General features: G+C 34.2%; 2 protein-coding genes across 3 annotated transcripts in view; one reads left to right on the top strand and one right to left on the bottom strand.

The window, feature by feature from the left end:
• Positions 1-9,791, bottom strand: part of LOC138699767 (uncharacterized) — a 160,032-nt gene extending 150,241 nt beyond the window's left edge. Inside the window, exons 1-2 of the mRNA XM_069825891.1 lie at positions 9,637-9,791; positions 9,002-9,185 (exon numbers count right to left, since the gene is read on the bottom strand). Of these exons, the coding sequence (XP_069681992.1) occupies positions 9,002-9,185; positions 9,637-9,790 (338 nt within the window). The 5' untranslated portion in view covers position 9,791. The remainder of the gene's footprint in view (positions 1-9,001; positions 9,186-9,636) is intronic.
• LOC138699769 (DNA repair protein RAD52 homolog) lies at positions 9,099-16,972 on the top strand. 2 transcript variants are annotated; one of them, XM_069825895.1, is made up of 6 exons: positions 9,099-9,231; positions 12,882-13,044; positions 13,376-13,527; positions 14,203-14,356; positions 15,218-15,406; positions 16,128-16,972. In XM_069825895.1, the coding sequence occupies exons 2-6, from the start codon at positions 12,882-12,884 to the stop codon at positions 16,418-16,420; spliced, it is 951 nt and encodes a 316-aa protein (XP_069681996.1). In that variant the 5' UTR covers positions 9,099-9,231; the 3' UTR covers positions 16,421-16,972. The 2 variants fall into 2 exon arrangements, with proteins under 2 accessions (XP_069681996.1, XP_069681995.1); XM_069825894.1 differs by lacking the exon at positions 9,099-9,231 and adding an exon at positions 10,040-10,238.
• The last annotated feature ends 5,089 nt before the right edge of the window (positions 16,973-22,061 follow it).

Raw genomic sequence — 22,061 nt, 5'->3', positions numbered from 1 at the left:
TCATGACCAGCCAATGAAGCACAGATTTTGAGGTGTTCCGAATCCATTTCTTAGTTTGAGTTGCACAATGGACAGTTAGGGGACTGATATATTCCAATTCTATGCAGGTATTTGGCCAAACAATCATGGCCTATTGCCAATCTAAATGCAGCTACAGACGATTTGCGTGGTAAATCGGGAATTAACTGTGGATTTTGATGCAGAGAGTTCCATTTTTTCCCTTGGGATTGTGTTATTAAATTTTGTTTGTTGAAGTCTAAGTATGTAGATTTAATAAATCTTTTCATAGAGTAATACGTAGATTTAGTAACAGGTCTGTAAGTAGCAGTGCTGCCCTTCTTTGCTAAAGCATCCGCATTCTCATTTCCCAGATTCCACAATGGGATGGTATCCATTGGAATACAATTCTTTTATTGAGTGATATTAATTGAGAGAGAATTTTAGTTATTTCTGCTGTTTGAGATGAAGGTGTGTGTTTAGAGACTATTGATAGAATAGCTGCTTTGGAGTCTGACATAACTGCATTCCTAAATTTATTGATGTGGCATAGAAGATTCCTGAGACTTTCCCTTATTGCAATGATTTCTCCATCAAAACTTGTTGTTCCATATCCAAGAGATCTATAAAGTGAGAAGAGACAGCACGTAACACCTGCTCCGGCACCTTGTTCTCTGGAGATCAAGGATCCGTCGGTGTATAAATAAAGCCAGTTTTGTGGAGGGTACCTAATATTAATTGTCTCTAAAGACAATTGTTTCAGTATTTCAGTGTTTACTTCTGATTTCAGTATTTCTTCTGTTAAATTCAGATTATATTCTATATTTAATAGAGTTAAAGGGTTTGGTTTAATTTGTAAGTTTTCTTTTAAATTCAGGATATTGATTTTCTGTTTTAATTCTTGAACAATGGATATGAAACTTTTTTGAGTTTTCAATCTACAGAGAGGACTGTATGAATGCCAATTGTTTCCTGGTAATCTGATAAGTTTTTCATATTGAATCAGTGCTTTTTCTTCTATTGTCATTTTGATGCTGTTAATGTTAGTAAGGAGGCCGTCTCCTCTATCCGCAACCTGAGGACGCGCCACGCCGTGGTGATAGGGACCCACAATACCGGAGGGAAAAAGACCTTTAGGGAGGCCGAGACGTAGATGGGAGGATAATATTAAAATGGATTTGAGGGAGGTGGGATATGATGATAGAGACTGGATTAATCTTGCATAGGATAGGGACCAATGGCGGGCTTATGTGAGGGCGGCAATGAACCTTCGGGTTCCTTAAAAGCCATTTGTAAGTAAGTAAGTAAGTAAGTAATGTTAGTGAGGAATCTCATAGAATCTATTGGAGTTGTTTTGATTCCACCAGTAATGAGTCTGAGAGCTTGGTTTTGAACATATTCTATGTCGTTTATGAAAGGTGAAGTAATCAAAATTTCTCCGCAGTATGTCAGCACTGGCTGTATAAACATTTTGTATGTAGTGTTCAAAGTATTCCTAGAGCATCCCCATTTCTTTCCTGCTAGTCTTTTTAGAAGGGAGAATCTTTTACGAGCTTTTTCAGAAATGTATTTCAAATGGTTGCTCCATGTTAACTTACTATCGAAAATAACTCCAAGATATTTGGATTCATAAGTGCTAGGAATGTGTTAGCCATTGTATTGGATATTGAATTCTCTTTCTTTTTTACCGAGTGAAAATATTTGGTAGTTACTTTTGCTTAAATTGAGTGTCATCAAATTTGATGTATTCCATTCATGTAGTTGATTTAGAGCTTTAAGAGCAGAATTTTGAATTTTGTCTCTATGTCTGTAAGATCCGGAAGTCCACAAAACTATATCATCTGCAAATAGTGCTGTTTTCATGTTTGATTCCTCTAATAGGGAGGGTAAGTCATTTATATAAATATTGAATAAAGTTGTGCTGAGGACAGCACCCTGAGGTAGACCTCGATATGTTTGTCTGTAACTAGAAAGTGAGTTATTGAATTTAGTGGCAATGAATCATTGACTAAGGAATTCTGATATCCATCTGAACATGTTGCTGGAGATACCTAATTTCTGGAGTTTTAGTAATAATTTATTTCTCCAAACAAAGTCATATGCTAACTGAAAGTCAATAAATATTGCGAAGGTATCTTCTTTCTTGTTTAAACTGTCTTTTATTTCTTGGCTGAGGCATATGACTTGTTCATTGGTAGAGTGTAGTTGTCGAAAGCCGGCTTGTCTTGGTGATAAAAGATTTTGGGATTCTAAATACCAAGTTAATCTGTAGGAGATCATGGACTCCATGGTTTTTGCTATCATGCTTAATAGTGCTATTGGTCGATAACTATTAACATCATGAGTAGGTTTCCCTTTTTTGTGAATTGGTACAATGATTGCTTTTTTCCAAGCTGCAGGAATTGAGGTGTTCCATGATAAATTGAAAATGGATAAAAGTACAGACTTGGCTTTTTCCTCCAGATGTTTAAAAAATTCGGAATGAATGTTGTCGGGGCCAGGAGATTTCTTGGTTTTTAAATTTTGTATAGCTAGAGTTAATTCTTTGGAAGTAAAATTTTGATGAAATATTTCAGGTTTTGTACTAGTAATATTGTTTTTATTATTTTTATGTAATTCTCTTTTTGATAAATTTGTCAGTTTTTTTGGTATTGGGATGTAATCTGTGAGAGTTTGAGTAGTGTTTATTAAATGCGTTTGCTATATCTCTACTATCTGTTAGTGTTTTGTTATTATGAATAATAGGTTGGCTAGTATTTTCCTGTGTATTGGAAATATTCTTCAGAAATTTGTATGTTTTAGTGCTATCGGTTCTGTAATTAATATTTTCAATAAATTTGTTGAAACTATTCTTTTTTGCTGTTATGATTGCTTTTTTAAGAATGGCAGTCTTCTTCCTCCAATCTTGAGTATCTTCTGGTGTTTTGCTATGTTCTGCTTTGGTTCTTGCTTTATCTCTATCTTGTTTCAATAAAGTCAGGTTTTCTGTCCAGAATGGGGTGTATTTTTTTGGTTTGCCTCGGGGAATGTGCTTTTTTGCAATTTTAAGAAGGGATTCACAGAAATATTTGTTCAATCTATCTGAGTTTGTATTTTCCATTAGTGGTGTGCTGACCTTGAGGTGTTCGTCGAGTTCTGTTGTAAATAGTTTCCAATTCGCTTTCTTAAAGTTCCATGTTATTTTGTTATTGTAGGGTTCTTTTCTTCGGTTTTGGTGGAGATGGATAGAAGCAATGATGACTCTATGGCCAGATCCAGGGTCTTCAATTATTTTTTTCTTGGTTTCGTGATGGATATCTGATGTTACTAGTAATAAGTCTGGATTTGTACCAGAACCAGAATAATGAATGAAAGTAGGGGGATCTTCTTTTCTGTAGACAAGTTCTGCGGTTGTAGTATTTAAGAGGTCCATGATCATTTTTCCAGGTTGGTTTACATTATCGTAGCCCCAAAGTTGGGAGTGGGCATTAAAGTCACCAATTATGATAGTTTTAGGTTGTAAATCAAACAAAGTTAGATCAAGGGGATTATTAGGTGGGTTATAGGCACTGTAGATTTTGAAATGTTGTTGATTTTTCCATACTTCAATTTTTATTAGTTCTAATTTGTCTTGATTATCCATTTCTTTTATGATTTGAAAATTTGTAATTAATTTCTTTGATGTACCTGCGAGAATTCCACTACTGATCTGTCTACCTTTGGGTAACAATTTCATATTAAAACCTTTAAAATTAAAATATTTTAATTGGTCAGCATTAAGGTTTGCTTCTTGAATAAGGAAGATATCTATATTATTATCTGAGAGTATATTGACTAGTTCAGTCTTCTTGGCTGATGTTATACTGCCAGCATTCCATTGTAAGATGTTTAGTTGATTCTGTACCATTAAAGTAGTCCCCGCCCGGAGATCCGATTGGGGGACTATTTTACCTCCGGATAATTTTACCTTAATGGTACTCATTTCATATTGGAGTGAAAAATGGCAAGTTGTAGCCGATTTAAGTGAACACCATATTTTAACGTTTTGGTGGCTACTTCATTCACACACAACCCCTAGAATGTCTGGAGGACCACACCTGCTGTTGGTCGACGGGTCCATTGGACCTAGCTGGGAGATCTTGTTGATCACCATCTTTCCCTCCTTAAGCCACTGGAGGACGATTTTAGTGCCATAGCAGGTCAGCACTAGGAACAGAAAAGTAGAAAGAGGAGGAAGGAAAGGGAAATGAACCCCTAGGCCTCGAATGCTCTAATGCTGTCAGGGTCGAAGAAAGTAAGAGTTCAGTCAGAGGACTGGATAGGAAAGGGTAAAGAGGGAATTAGGTATTGGTTAGAGGAAAATTATACCAAATTCAGTCATTAACTCATCAAGCTGACCAGTGCTAATTGATGAGTAGCCCCTCCCTTTAGTTCAGCTTGTAAAATTACGCTTACTAACAGCTGCACCACGGGAGGGTAGGGATGGGACATTGGGTATTTGTCCAGGTTGGCTCCTTAAAGCCTTCAATGGGAAGGATTAATGGCTCTCCCTCCTGTATCCGACAGATACCCTTTTGCAGCCACTAATAAGAAAGTACACAGGGTCTAAATGATAAGCTATGCTAAATATATGTAGATGGTACAGTACAGTTCACTGAACAAAACTGTCTAATAAAGTTTACTTCTATTTCGTACCTCCATTTTAATATAACAAAATATCATGTTTGTAGAACATATAGTAACCACTGATTAGATTAGATCATAAATTTCTCTTATTCTTGATCTCTGGGCAACAAATGTGCAGGAAGCCAAAACTATGGAGAGGGTTCGTGATAAAGTTTAGCCATTGCCCTTGCAACACACTTTGCCTCACCATAAATTTAGTATCTTAAAGCTCATGAACAGAAAATCCACTCACTCTATAGGCCTACAAATTTGTCTTCTAATTAAAGTAACTTGCCCTTACTGATTGATATCAGCTGTTTGCTGCTGGCTATGAATTCATGTCCCATGAACTTCATTGAAATTTGAACGTCATATTAATGTTTGGTTTCAGATAAGTTGAACTGAGTAGCTATTAAAGTATTTATTTGCTATGTAATTTTCAGTCTACAACATATCAAACATGATATAAATTGAAGAATTAATATTCTGGCGTCTCATGTCACAATAGCATTACAAGGAAAAAAAAAAAAACAACAACAACACACACACATGCACACGCACACATACACAAAAGTATATGATTATGTCTCGTGGCCAGAATATAGTACGAAATGGAAATATAAAAATTGGAAATTTATCCTTTTAAAAGGTGGAAAAATTCAAATATCTTGGAATAACAGTAACAAATATAAATGGTACTCGAGAGGAAATTAAATGCTAAATGGATATGGGAAATGTCTGTTATTATTTGGCTGAGAAACTTTTGTGATGCAGTCTGAAGTTACACGAAAATGGAGAAAGTTACACAGTACAGAACTGCACACATTGTATTGTACATCTAATATAATTAGGAATATTAGATCCAGACGTTTAAGATGGGTAGGGCATGTAGCACATATGGGTGTGTTAGTTGGAAGATCTGAGGGAAAAAGACCTTTGGGGAGGCCAAAATGCAGATGAGAGGATAATATTAAAATGGATTTGAGGGAGGTGGAATATAATGGTAGAGGCTGGATTAATCTTGCTCAGAATAGGGACTGATGGCAGGCTTATGTGAGGGCGGCAATGAACCTCCGGGTTCCTTAGTAAGGTAACAGTAAGTAAGTAAGGTAATAGATAGCTGCGTCTGTGACTCAACACTAGTGTGTTAGTCTTCCAACTAGGAAGCCCGCCTAACCCAGCCTGGTCGTGATGCAATTTGTGGTGGACAAAACAGACATTGCAGAGAGTTATTTTTAGGGGTACTCCATTTTCCTCTTTCATTTCACCAACACTCTCTACCTTCCCTTCATTTCATATCATCTGCAGTAGTAGAAACTAAGCTGGTGTGAAATCCTTGGGATAGTAGGGGTTTCTGATACAGAAAGGGCTTGGGATTCCATGCTCTAGGGCATCAAGCTATTTGTCTCTATCAGGGCTAAAGCAGGATGGCCCATCTGTCAGTGTTGGATTCACGAATGTCACCCGGACCACTTGTGAGACTTGGACAATCATCACTTATTATATAGGACACACAATGGGTCAAATCAAACCTAAGCAAATGGGTCCAGCCCTCAAAAAGCCAAGTCAAAACACTTGTATTAATATCAAACGACTTCCTGTGGAGTTTTTCTTAAACAAGTGCATAGCACACTAGATTACAAATAATTCATTAGGTTATTGTAAGCAGGAATGTTGTATAAAGGATGGGAAACAAAGTTAAAGGAGAAGAGATGAAATTAAGTAAGAGTAGACAAAGAAGTTAAAAAAAAAAGGGATATTAAATTTTTTTCGGTGAATTTTAATCTATTTTCTCCCTCAGAAAATCGTTATTTCTGTTCAATATAGTTGTATAAGTAGCATTGCCTAAACATCATATTATTTCATATTCAATGTTTCATGCAAAAAATAACTTCAGGAATCGCTATATTTAAATGGGTAGTGGAGTCTGCAGGTAAGCTATAAATAATGATAATTATGTTGCAAGCAAATGCGTGCATCTATAATTTTCAGACTGGAATTAAAAAGCTGCTACATTTTTACTGAGTGGATACTGCAAAACCAACAACTTTTTATTACTCGTTGGATATATATATATATATATATATATATATATATATATATATATATATATATATATATGACCACTAAAGTATGGTATGGTACAGTTAATTAAAGAATTTCCAGTATTTCTGTCAGCTGATCAGCACCAGGTCTGCTTTCCCTACCATTGATGCTCCTTGCATTGCAAGGGCTTGATGGCTGATCACTCCACATGTCAACTGTGCAGTGAGTCTTCTAAGAATAAATTTAGTTTATTCTCCTATGCTGTGTTGTACTTTCAATGGTTACATATTCAGTGCGTGAATATGTACAAATTCTGAAAATGTACATATAGAAAAAAAAAATCTTGTGGCAGAACAAGAATTCAGAAGTAAATTTCCTGGCCATCCAGTTTCATGTAGAAAAACAATACACCCACACAATAGGCAGCGAAGTTCGAGATGACGCCGAGATCTAGTAGGCTCTGAGGATGGTGTGAAAAAACACCGAAACAGCTGTAAGCCGCACATGCTTACATAATTAACATGAGTAAGAACGCCATTTAATCAATCATTTATAATAGTACTAAATTTAGTGAATATGTTTATCTCGTCTGCACACACCCTCCCTCCACCTAAAAAAACTTCATGAAGTGCATAGACCTAGAATGGTACTTTCTGACAATCACACAAAATGGACAACATTTCCAGCAGCTATTATGAGGAGAATTAATAGGGCTAATGAATGTTATTCAGTAACGTAGTATGTGAGCTTTAATCCAGCGAAGTGCCTTGAGTTCGCAGATGCAAACAGCAGACGTAGCGTGGGGCACCTACTGCTGATCAGTCGACAGAAACATCAGGAACGTTCGCTGGGAGTTACTATATCATCTATCGTAGACAATGAGCATGAGTGTTTTCATGGTAACTAGTACACTGTTGTCATAAAATGCTCATCTCTAACATTTGACAGATATCACTTTTTGGTTATCACACATTCCTCTGTGGTCGAAAATTACTATGTGAGTTATATCATCATCATCATCATCATCATCATCATCATCATCATCATCATCCTCATCCTCATCATCCTCCTCCTCCTCCTCCTCCTCGTCGTCGTCGTCATCGTCATCATCATCATCATCATCATCATCATCATCATCATCATCATGCACCTTCCAAGGAGTTTGGGCCACAGATTGGCCTATTCCGGTCTCTTATTAGAGATCGAGAAGTCTCTTCAGTGGTCTTCCAGGTTTTCTTGTAACTGCCGGGGTGTAATTGTTTTAGTAATCTAGGATATCTGTCGCAGGGCATGTTGACATGTTGTATACACTTTGACACGATTTAAAATTTGTTCAAAGCTCAATTCTTCCAAAATTTCTAATTTGTTTTGCAGTCGTTTCATTTATAACGTGCTGTTTTTCTTAAATATTTCATTTCTGCTGCAGTTATTCTTGATTTATCTTTTGCCTTGATTGCCCAGTTTTCACAACCATAAAGTCAGAAGAGCCAATATGTTACACATTCTCATCCGGGTTTTATGAATTACATTAACATAATATAATATAAGACCAAGTCTTCAGTCTATGAGTCATGGAAACAACATAATTAGTCAATTATGATAGTAAGTATGGCCTAGACAGACAAATGAAATCAATTTCTGTGCGTGGGTTGAACCAATTCTTATAAGACTTCCCTACCCCATATTTTTTATACAAAAAGATTGTAATCAAAAGACAATCATGCATTGCCTATCGCTGCATATCACTTCAATTTTTTCTTATGTTACCTAATGTTTATGCATTTAGTTATTTATCTTTACGTAACTTATGTTCAAGGGAAAATCGGTAGAAGTTCAACACTCAAAATTCAATCCAGAAGAAGTTCAATACTCAAAATTCAAGCTCGAGGATTAGGGCCTATTTTATAATTCAGAAATATATTTTGAAGAGGAACGTGTGAAATAACGATATTCATTACAAGTATCTAGAGATCTGTTAAAAGAGCAGATGTTGCTCTCAATGCAAGGTAAGAAATGCATTAATATTATCTATTGCTTTTTTAGTTTTACTTCACAAGCATTTGAAATATTTATAAATCTGTGGCTTTCATTCAATTGTTACTGCTGTATCAACGAAGTGAATGATTTAACAAAGCATTGCGATCACATGATGAACTGTCACGTTCATTCTTTAGTTGACTATAATACAAGCTATTCATATTTCTTGCAGGTTGAAGGCGATAACAGAGACAAACTCCTTCAGTTAGTAATTAAAACTTTGTCAACTTATAAAGGCCTAATACTAATAAAACATTCAGGAAGTTACGTCAATTACCTGTGAATAATGCCCAATAGGAATATGTGTGCAAGCCAGTGATATCGACTTGCAGTCTCATCCACAATGTGCCAGCGCATGCTGAACATCTGTACAACAGTCGCTGGGAGAACAATCAGCAGGAACGTACTCACAGCCCAATAAATATGTCCACGATTGAAATAATCCACTACAAGAAACACATCTGAAAATAAATCACACCAATTGTCTACTTTACTTCTACTCCTAAGGTAACTTATACCGGTAATGTTTGACCTTCATAATACAGTAGTAAATATTGAACTTATCAATTCGAAAGAAAACACATTTCAAACTGGTATATCTAACTTAGATTGGTTACAAGTAAAACAAAACCCTAAACTTATCACAGCAGTGATACATATTCTAGTATTCGAGAACATTTTACTTCCATTGTCATTCTGTTTATTACATGCCCTTACATTACATTTTATGCCACATACAGGCGTGAAGATAAATTGACACTTCTTTTATTCTTAATATTACACACAATTTTAACCTAAGGTATCTTGTATATAAACTCAATGGGACAAAGTACCGGTGCTTAACGAAGGGTAGGCGTAGGTGATATATGTAACTGCCAAACAGTAGTGGAAGTTCACAGTAGCATTTCTCACCTGTACACAGATCCACAATAAATGTTACCATAGAAAACAATATGAGGAATGTATCAAAAATACTGAAAGACATTTTAGAATTATCCCCCCGTTGTGCATTATCTTCCAATTTTGAAGAGCAATAAATCCCAGATTTTGACTTCACCGCCGCCATATTTCGCTCTTGCCCTCTGACGGTAAAAATAAAAAGTACAATTAAAGCTTGAGAATATAAAAACGTATATTTTCCCTAAAATATTTACTCAATATTAACAATAAATAGAATATATTACATTGAAGCTCATGTATATAATACTGATAATAAGTGCGTGACATTTTGACATATCGATACGTATCTGCAGCCAGAGAAATTTTAAATCAGTAAGAAACGAAAAGGGAAATTTTATAATATAAATACCAACTTACCAAAAATTATCAATCCAAAGGCGCGAAGACACGAAGCTATATAAATGTTAAAATAATCTACATTTTTAATGTTTAGGGAAATTAGCTGTCAGTGAAAGCTGCGAAATGACTACATAGATCCTGATTGAAAATTTGGAATAAATCGGTATATTAAAAAAGAAATAAGTTGCCTTTGGAACAGAAGTGTTATAAAGGATGTAAGTATTCTAACATAACCTTGATAAATATATTTCCTAAAAAATACTTAATCTTAATATTCATATTCGTGTCCACTAATTCAGCATAAGTATAGGCCTACTTTCATAAAGAATTATGGTGTAAAATCTGTCTCAGTTTTTATACTCATCCATATATACCGAAATTACAGTATAACCTTCCGACCATAAAATTATGTTAATTTTCACTTAACTGTATTGCTAGTATAATTATGTTTATCTTAGCATATTATATTTAAAATCAACTTTTGGTCTTTTCTATAGCACGCGACACTGAAACTTCCCACTTGCATTTTTCTAAATTCTACGGTGGAGAATCTGTGACAGGTTAGGTTAGTTTAGGCTTTTGGCATGCCTTGTATAAACGAATCTGTGACTGGTTAGGTTAATTTAGTTCAGGCCTTTGGCATGCCTTGCATATACCAAGTGTAGTGAAATGTGAATTTTGCGTTCATTTTGAAGTGTTCCATCTCTATTTCATGTGTTAAATAATTAGTTTTATCAATTATTTTCTACTTTTAAGTATTTTCTAATATGTTTTCAGATCAATTGATGCCCTACATGATTTCTTCACATTCCAAACTACCTTCCCTCTGAAAATTAGACGATTTTCCCACTTTTATCGTCAACAATCTTCAGTATCGTGTGCTATAGAAAACCCAACATTTGTCCTATAGCCATAATATTTATCATATACTGTATTTAAGTATGTTGCCACAATCTGTATTAAGCATGCAAAATTTAATCATTTATTGTTTAATCGTTTTACAGTAGCAGGAGCGGCGCCAACAGAGAGATTTTTACTCCCTTACTCCACAGAAATATTGCAAATGCAATTCAAACTTTTCTCGGAATATTTCAGACAAAATCCAAATAGCCTACTTTCTAGCTCATGACTTTTCCATAGCAATGTTTTACAACCTCTCATATTTTTGTGCATAAACTGACATCATTTTTGTTTTAATCTACCGGTACTAAAATTTCCTTACACTATTTCAGCTTCAACTTGTTGATTTTTCTTTAGTGTGTAAGAACAAATCGAAAATGATTCATATGCTACCTGCTATGCCTACTAATATTTAATAGGCCTATTAGAAACAATGGTAATTTCCAAGGAAAATTCGCTAAATCTCTCTCGTCCTTATATGAGGCATTCAGACCTTAGTGGATCAAGTCACAAATTTTCATAAACGGAGTTTAATTCGTGTTCTGATTCTGAAGTTGGATCTTTTCCGAGCAGTAATGGATCAAGTTTTAATTCCAAGAATTCGCTGTTAGGTGACACCAATCACTTTTGGCTCAGATTATTAAATTTTGTCCACAATGTTCTGAGCTATAGTGAATCAAAGTGTTGCATAAATTAATATCACAATTGTTTATATTTTATAAATCTAGAATTTGAGAATGGAGCTAGTCAAATTGGATAATCCATTAGAGCAAGTTAACTTTAAGTCCTATTATCTCAAACTACGTCTCATGGACTTGATCCACTTTAGCTCTCCTCACTACCTTTATCTCCATCGCCTCTTCCTCTCTCCTCCCTCTATACTTCCTTGTATATCTTTATTTAAAACACCAATAATTCTAAACTATTTTTTCTCATCTTTTAAAAACTATCCTCTCTGATACTTTCTTGTGTGCAAGTGAGACTTGTTAAAATTTTCTAAAAGATATTTAGACTTGGATTTTTCAGCTACACTACTTTGTCCACTAAACCACACATTAGGATACTTGTTAAGTTCTTTGTTCAATAATAAACCATTATTCAAATATAATTCCAGAATAGTGTCAATGTCCTTCAAAACCTATACAATTGCCCAAAATTCATATCCGACTATTCAAAAAGATTAAATAAAAGGAAATGCTACAGTGTGTAAGAAACAGATTGACGAATTTGATGGGAATAAAGGAAGGTTAAGAATTGAAGTAACAAGGCTCAAGTGTAACAGAGGAGTACAGAATAGTTGTAAAGGGAAGAAAACTACCTTTGCTTGGATATAATCGGAAATTTACTTTGAATTCTAATAATCTACTAAACAATCTCAGTGGTGTATATACAGTAGTACAAGGAAGAATAGTTGTCCATTTTGATTAATTTCTGCCTCCCAAATGCCCCTGCAAATTAAAACTGCTGGTGTCAATATTGTCCACTAGTCATTATTTAACATTGTGTAATGTCTACTATGTTACTAACACTTTGTCAGTAGTGCATACGATACACAGTAGTATGTGAATTAAGCATTTACAGATGTGTGTACCATGGGTGTAGCTCATGCACTAGTGTGTTTGCGTACTGATTCTAAGCTGCATTAGGCGCAGATTCAATTCTTACTTGGGCTGATTACCTGGTTAAGTTTTTTCCCTAACTGTAAGGTGAATATCATGTAATCCAATGGGAATCCTCGATCTTATCTTGCCAAATACCATCTCTCTATCGCCAATTCTATTAACACCAATAACCTAGTAGTTGATACAGCATCATTAAATAATCAACTACAATTTTAAAAAATTTAACTTACAAAAATGGAATGCTCTTTAGAGTATAGTGTATAAAATTTTAATAGCAATGTATAATTGGTTATTTTCTGTCGATGTCTCCATTAATCATGATTACATTTTCATAAGATGGCAGACCAACTAACACCAAAACCAAAACGATCGAGGCCATACTCTGGTGACCAATATCATCAACAGGAATACAGTTCGCAGTTCCAAGTTTTAATCTCAATTGCTAATGAAACTTTTGGACTTAATTCATGGAGCCATAGCATAACCCAACAGCACATTGGTAGGTACTCAAATATCTGTATACTTTAAGTTTTTATTTTTGTAATAATTTTTCTGTCACTTTTATTACCGTAATAATTATCTTAAGTATATTACCGAATTGCTATAAGATAAAAGAGGAATTTATAGACATTCCCCTTTAATTCCTGTTACACTCGCTAATTTTTTATTCAGTATTCACAAAATAAAGAAGTTGAATAAATGGAGTTGTCTGTTGTTATAATCACAATTTTATAGTCATTTTCCATGGAAAGAAGTACCGTCTTTTCCTTAGTAATAATTTATTTGGTGACCAAATGCAGAGTATAAAAATTAACATGTACTTGTTGCAGATTTCATTGATTGTGACAATGGCAAGTATTCAGTTGGTGTTGCAGCTCTCGTGAAGGTTGAATTGCAAAATGGTGTTCATCATCAAGAAATAGGCTATGGCATTTGTAATGCCTGTGACTCTAAAGGAAATGCTATTTTGCAGGCTAGGAAGGTACCTTGAGCTACTGCAGCAATTATATTTTGCAATTTATGTAACGTCTTTTGTATTACACTTGTCGAATACTTGTTATAAAATATGAGTGAGGAATTTCAGGGCTAAATTGCAATATTTCACTACATTCTCAAGCAGCTGGTATCAGTTGGAGGAGTCTGTAACAATTGTATTTTTCCGTAATGAATCCCAATATTTTAGTATGATATCCTCAAAGCTTGCAGGAGTTTCATAAGTGCTGATATGCTTTGCATCTATTTCTTCTTATTCATTATGTAACATATTATCAGACAGAGATTCCCAAAATATACAAATATTTTGCAGTGTTTAATTACATCTCAATTTTTTGATACGTGATTTTTTTGAACCATCAATTAAGTTTTCGTCATGTAGAAGTTTCTTCAAGCTTGACTTTCTTGCATTTTCAATGCCGTAATTTTAATGTAGCATTTTACTCAGATTTAAATTTTATCATGAGTTGTACTGATGCATAAGATAAAAAGGTGTAGCATTTCATGAAATACAAAGAAATGCTATATTAAGAAAGAACACGATGTGAATTACCAGCTTATATGCAAAATTGGACTTCAGTAATCTTTATTTCAAAACAGATTAGAAGCGAAAATAGAGCTTCTTCTCTACACTCTATTAAATAGACGTTGTTTCTGTTTTTAGTATGCTGCAGTGAATGGCTTACAGGAGGCATTATGTAGCTTTGGTGCTAAACTTTCAGAGCGACTAAATGATAATTGCAGACTTCCAGCAACAACAAACAAAACAAATACTAACAAAACATCCCCATCAGATCAGAACAATCAAATTGAAGCAGGTAAGGAAGTATGAGCATTCATTTGTTAATATAAGCCTACTTAATTAATAAACATCATTTATATATATTCATTCATCCATTCATTCATTCGGTGTTCTGCCCAAGAGCAGGTCTTTCACTGCAAACCCAGCTTTCTCCAATTTTTCCTACTTTCTGCTTTCCTCTTTATCTCTTCATATGATCCATATATCTTAATGTCATCTATCATCTGATATCGTCCACACCTGTGGAGTAACGGTTAGCACATCTGGCCGCGAAACCAGTTGGCCCGTGTTCGATTCCCGGTCGGGACAAGTTACTTGGTTGAGGTTTTTTCCGGGGTTTTCCCTCAACACAATATGAGCAAATGCTGGGTAACTTTCGGTGCTGGACCCCGGACTCATTTCACCGGCATTATCACCTTCATCTCATTCAGACGCTAAATAACCTAAGATGTTGACAAAGCGTCGTAAAATAACCTACTAAAATAAAAAAAAAAAATCATCTGATATCTTCTTCTGCCCCGAACTCTTCTCCGTTCATCATTCCTTACAGTGCATCCTTCATTAGGCAGTTTCTTCTCAGCCAGTGACCCATCCAATTCCTTTTCCTCTTCCTGATCAGTTTCAGCATCATTCTTTCTTCACCCACTCTTACCAACACAGCTTCATTTCTTATTCTGTCTGTCCACTTCACACGTTCCAGTCTTTTCCATATCCACATTTTCTTTTTCTTCACTTCGTCGTAATGTCCAAGTTTCTGCCCCATACAATGCCACACTCCATATAAAGCACATTACTAGTCTCTTCCTTAGTTCTTTTTCCAGAGGTCCGCAGAAGATGCTCTTTTCTCTTTATATTATTTATTTTTTATTTTTTTCAGTTTCAACTGTGAATAAACATCTGACAGTCACTTCTCCCATTTCATGTGCAACGATGTCTGAGGATGATCTTAAGTTAGAGAGAAAGAGAAGACAGAGGCAGAAACAAGAGGAATTTCTTCAGCAGTTGAAACAAAAACAATTAACAAACTGCAAGGAACCTGAAATAAAATCTATGGTAGAGAAAACAGGTACAAGCTGATACTACAGAAATAAACTCTATAGTCTTTATTTACTTCTTAATTCAATGTTGAATTATTATTTGATATCTTGAACTAAGGCTCCTTCCTACGAGTGCCTTCATAGATATTACTTGCATAGAGATGGATTTAATATCGTCATAGTCATCCTTCCAAGCATCAAGCCTTTTCGATCTAAATTACATACACCAAGATAATGATGAGTGATGGGGAAATGGTGGGGTGGCAGAGGAAGCAGGAGTACTTCACAACAACTTGCCTCTGAAAGTCTTTTCGTATAACAAGTTTCACTGCACTCACCAGGAGTTGAACCCAGGCCTCTGGCGTGAAACTCTAATGCCCTATTTGGCTTATAATAATGTATTTTAATCTTGTTAATTGTTTTATATTTAAAAAGTTCACTTAATTATATTATTCCGTGAATTAATTGTATTATTCAGTGAGGAGCTTTATGACTAAGATATTACGCTTGGAAACAATGTTAAATATTCACTAGAGGATATCCTAATTATTATAGTTTTTAAAAGAATTTGCGTTATGTAGCATACTGCAAAATACGAAATGTGTTTCATTAATATTAAATCATTCTCACACTTTTTTTACTTCCCCTCATATATAAAATATAGGCCTACTCAGTTTTTAAGTATTGTTTTGATGTAAAATTTTAATGACTTCAACTTTGTTTGTGTTTGCCTACTTCTTCACTCTGCAGTCGGTATTGATAGTGGAGAAAAGGAGAATGATCTGATGTCAGCAGTAGAGTTGGATGATGATGCGCTGATATCTACGCAGGAGATGAATCGTATGATGCAGTCTGCAGTTGTACAACAGAGCCGGATGCCTCTTATAAGCTCTCCACCAAACACTGATTTAAGACCTTCACCTTTATGGCCATCGTCCAGTAGGACAGTGACAAATAATGTACCAAAGAAGGTTATGTCGTCTTCCAGAAGAATTATATCTCCTCAAATGAGGGAAAAGCCTTGCTACCAAAACAATATGTGAGGACAAGATAGTTATGCAAAAATTTATATAAAACACAACATATTGTACAATGATTGTGCATTTTAACAATGGATTAATAGCTGAATATTTTCATGAAATCCTTGCACTTTTATGTATAGAGAAATTTACAGAATATTTCTGCTACTCATAATGTAACTTATTAATTTATTACAATTACTTTTTACGTCATTTCTTCAAATTAAATGGCATTTGCTTATTTTTCACTCGGACTCATTATTGTATAATAGTAACTTGTAGCTGTGATAGTGTTATGAATCCAATATAGTTTTTAAAGTAGTTTTTAATGTTATTTCATTAAAGAGAACACATTATGAAACCACCATTTTTAAAGTTTGTTAATTCAAAATTGTATTTTAGATGTAATAGATTAGCTTCATAACAGTTTTTTTCGTAATTTTAGCCACTTCTGGATTAAGTAGCAGTAACATATATTGTGACAAAGAAACTACATCACATCAAAGTCAAATCGTTACAAACAAATATATTGAATTTTAATATATGAAAATGAGAAAATTTAGTGTTTTTTTTTTTTTTTTAGTAAAAATAATTTTTACTAAAATGTGACTTAGGTCTTTTCAAAACAAATGTTAATCCATTCTATATCTTTTCTATATGCTATATTGAACTGTTGCTTTCTGTAATTAAGTGCTTCATAAATACTTTTTTATGTTGTGTGATATAAGTATGGTGGTGTTAGAGAATTAAAGCCAAACAGAAGTGAAATATTTCTTTACATTTTGTAATAATAGCATTCATCCATGTTGTGTGTTATGTCGCAATTATTTCATTAGAATCTTACAAAATTACTTACAACGAAACTTATTTCACATTCTTAACCAGTAACCACATAGAAAATATTTGTGGCAGTGACATTGCATATTGTTTCGTGATTATTATTCCTAGTCACTGTTTAACTACACCTTTTGGCAGCACTGGTACTTAAAAGAACAAAAGTACACACAACTTTTAAATTATTATTTTTTTTTTCGTTCATTATACAGTTACTGAAATGTGTAACAATGTAAATACGATAATAAAAATAAGCACAGTATGGTTTAATACTTAAAAGAAAGTATTGTAATTTTACGAGGGAACAGCTAATTGTAGACCTATAGAGTGTAAATCTTTTTCTTTTAACTGTAGGTGTATTGTTTGAAAATAAATAAAAGTAAATATTTAAAAAGTGAAAGGTTATTTAAGGAAATTCCAATGATTGCCTGAAATACCTATAATCGAATTGAAGTAATAAAATACAATACTAGTATGTACTTTCTTTAACACTATACTGTAATGTATTTTATTTCATATTCGTGTGTGTGTACATGTGCGTGCGTCATTCATACCCAATATTACCCTGACTAAAGCAAGATCCACTGCGTAGAAAATCACTTACACTTCTGTTTTTACAGTACCCCTAGTGACACATCATCGTATCCCAACAAAATGGGACAATTTTATCCATAAAAATAAAGAATCAAGGATTACTCGTCTGACTTCCACAGACGGATCATACATTTTTCTGTAATGAATTTCAGTTTTATTTCGAAGTTCACTGCTTTGCAGAAGTGTCTGCATTTACAAAGAAAAGGTATTGTAAAAGGAACTGATTCAAACATTTCCGATCCTGTTATTTATACTGTCTTCTATTATTACAGTGGTGTTCAGTAAATGTTGTTGCTGTTGTTTTCTAATGCCAGGCGTTTGACAATAAAGTCATTTGATCTCTTGCACTCCAATATTTTTCAAAGATATTATCATGGCCAGCCACTGAAGCACAGATTTTGAGGTGTTCCGAATCCATTTCTTGGTTTGAGTTGCACAATGGGCAGTTAGGGAACTGATATATTCCAATTCTATGCAGGTGTTTGGCCAAACAATCATGGCCTGTTGCCAATCTAAATGCAGCTACAGACATTTGCGTGGTAAATCGGGAATTAACTGTGGATTTTGATGCAGAGAGTTCCATTTTTTCCCTTGAGATTGTGTTATCAAATTTTGTTTATTTAAGTCTAAGTATGTAGATTTAATAAATCTTTTCACAGAGTAATACGTAGATTTAGTAACAGGTCTGTAAGTAGCAGTGCTGCCCTTCTTTGCTAAAGCATCCGCATTCTTATTTCCCAGGATTTCACAATGGGATGGTATCCATTGGAATAAAATTCTTTTATTGAGTGATATAAAATTTCACAACCTCAAGCGGGAAACGAACCTGCAACTTCAATAAATGTTGTGCTTCAGTCTTCAGTTACCTATACTTTTTTGGAAATAGAACCAGTAAAAAGTTACGAAACATTTAAGTTTTATATTGTACACCAGCTTTCTTCAACCACGATTTGCAGACTATCAGTCCTGTATAACTATCTTATTTTTAAATCGTAACTCGTAGAAACTATTCATTGACGAGCTTATAGATCAGTATGTCTAAATGTAAGAGGTCTAGAGTACATAATGTCTAATCAGAAATTACGTCTAATTAAAAAAGTCTGGAAATTATCCATGTATAATGGGAAAAGATCTCATGCCAAAATGTCTAATTTTGAATTAAGTCTAATCACAAATGTCTTGGAGCATGGTCTAATACTGAAATGTCTAATTAGAAACAATGTCTATTCAGTGTTTAAAATCGTCTAATGGAAAAAGGTCTCATCCAAAATGTCTAATTTTGAACTAGATCTAATTACAAAATAATATCTAATGCTGTAGTAACAATATCCATCAACGACATGTTACAATGAGATCAATTGAAAAACATTATATATAACATTACTTACTTACAAATGGCTTTTAAAGAACCCAGCCTCAAATCTATTTTAATATTATCCTCCCATCTACGCCTTGGCCTCCTCAAAGGTCTTTTTCCCCTCAGGTCTTCCAACTAACACTATATACATTTCTAGATTCACCTATGTGTCCTATATGCCCTTCCCATCTCAAACATCAGATATATAACATTGTAAATCCCAAATACTATCAATCTTTCTGTGTTACCAATCTCTGATCCGACAAAAACATGTAGTATTATCGCACATTGCCTAATTGGAAATAATGTATATTCAATCATGCCAGAAAGTGATGACTCTTCCTAAGAAACTTACGCTATAGGCTCAAATGACAAACTGAACCATTAGAGGAAAATTGAGTTAACCTCTTTCCAATGTACAGTATAATGTATCATGGTTAGAGATATAAAAATGTAAATTTTACTGTGTTGAAATATATCATTTTCTCCTTACAACATTCTAGGAATCAAAATCTGTTGCACATTTTTCACCAGTCACAACTTTAGACAACATTGGAAGTTAGACATACAAGTATTGGACACGATTGTAAATTAGACATACTTTTAATGGACTTCATCTTGCATTAGACATATAGGTATTAAACCTGCTTTCTTAGATCTTCTATCATTAAATCCAAGAAATTAGATATTAAATCTCTAGACGTACTAACTGCTAACCATTGACGATTCTTGTATACATTTGTCGTTTTAAAGTACTCTAAGTGAAATATTAAGTGAAGTGAATAATCTCTTTGAAGTTACATGCTTCAATATATTACTGACTTTAATTAGGTTCGGAATGCCACACAAAAGGAATTATTAAGTCACATAAATATACACCACGTCCCACTTAAAACACCAATAAAATAAATGGCTATAACTTAAAATGTATGCGCCAAAAAGAAATAAATGCACTGCTATTGCTCCTCCTGCTGCATTGCAATATATGTAAAAAGTTGCATATAATACCTCAGATTCCTTAAGAATGAAAGATAAGTACTCTAATGATACATTTTAATTTAATAACGAACCACATATTCAACAAGAAAAACTGCTTTTAAAACCAACAGTTTTTAATAATCCGTGGTGCTACAGTCCTTTAAGGGCCCAGACCGACCAGCCAGCTGATGGCTTCACGTCTGAAGCCAAAGCAGAGGTGGACGATCATCTAACTAGAATTGAGGTATCGTGTGATTAGCATGATGATCCCCCTAGTTTAGGGTGACCAGATTCACATCGATAAAAAAGAGGTCACAAAGCATTAAAAAGGAGGACATTGTTCGAAAAAAGAGGACAGAAAACATATTCAGATTTAGGCTTAAGCCTATACTATGCTTTAATTTACGTCAATATCTATTTTATTACAAAATACAGTACAGATTTACGCTTATATCATACTTAAAGTATGTTAAAATTTCTTTATCACAAAATAATTATGAAAAATTTAATAATAATGATTTTACAATTAGCTATTGTATGAAAGTCAAGGTAACTATATTATTAAAGAGGACAGAAACTATCTGTTTAGATTTACATTCGCACCTCGATTTACTAGCTACCTTTGAGCACAGATTGCCTCTGAGTTGCTCTCTGAGCAACCACCATAAGGAGCAAAGAGAGTTATGATCATTGACAAAGAGTATATTCCGTCGATGCTGCTGCAGCCACCTACAGGCAAATTACTTGAAAAAGGCGTCAAATCAGATAATTTCAAAATATCAGGCATTCAAGTTACAAAAAGGACATTGTTTGATTTTTAAAAAATCTGCCCAGACTCCAACAAAGACCTAAAACAGAGGACATATCCAGACAAAGGAGGACGTCTGGTCATACTACCCTAGCGACTATGGATGGTTTTCATAACCGGATTTCGCTACCTGTTATAGCTACCCCAAGTGCATCACGATGCTGGGTGGGCATACGTTGGCAGCAGTAATATATAAGATGTCGTTTCGTTAAATTTGTAAAACTCTTAATGTAGAATAAATACACAATATAGAAACAAAGTACTATGCATAATGTAATTATAATAAACTAAAAAGTGTCAATGGTATCTAGTAGTCACATCATTATGAAGGTTTCTGATACCTTCATAGACCTCCATGTATCATAAGCAGTGAGAAATATAGTGGGACTGCGTTGGTGTTAATGCAGCTTCTGTGGGGTACCTCTTTGATATTTTATAAATTGCAAATTTCCTTTATTTATTACATTTATTAGCAAAGGCATTTATGCACAAAGTCCGGGGGTGACTGACAGTGTCCTAAACATATATGGTTTTTGGATCAGCAAGATTATGAACAGAGAACAGATCTTTAGGTAGGTACTAAAAGTTAAAAATTATTACACTGTACTGTACTTGAGTGGATATGATGTTAGTTAGAACTTTTGTGAGACCTTGTTCACAACACTCTGAAATCTAACAGAGGAGAACAGGTCACAAAGACTGGAGAACGAATCTAGTGAAGCACACTTGCTTTTTCTAAATATCTGCTGAAATAGTTAATTTGAATTGAACTTAAATTTGAAAATCGAGCACTGCCTACTGAAGTCACCAAGTCTATGTCATCAGAAGCTGTAGCCAACAGTATGCAATAGTGTAAACTTCGCCAATTAAACAGGGAACACAAAATTTCATAGTATGCAATAGTGTGAATTTCGTCAATTAAACAGAGAACACAGAATTTCATAGTATGAAAGTGTGAACTTCGTCAATTAAACAGTGAACACAGAATTTCATCTTATGCTACAATTGACTATAACTTTGAAGCCATCAGCATTATTTACACCAGTGCTTATTTGTTTATAACTATTGTTAGTTTTTGGTACTTAAAAATCTGT

This window comes from Periplaneta americana, chromosome 5, assembly GCF_040183065.1.
Source record: "Periplaneta americana isolate PAMFEO1 chromosome 5, P.americana_PAMFEO1_priV1, whole genome shotgun sequence".
Classification (NCBI taxonomy): domain Eukaryota; kingdom Metazoa; phylum Arthropoda; class Insecta; order Blattodea; family Blattidae; genus Periplaneta; species Periplaneta americana.
The sequence above is the reverse complement of the archived record's forward strand: the minus strand, read 5'-3'. Positions and strand labels throughout refer to the sequence as shown.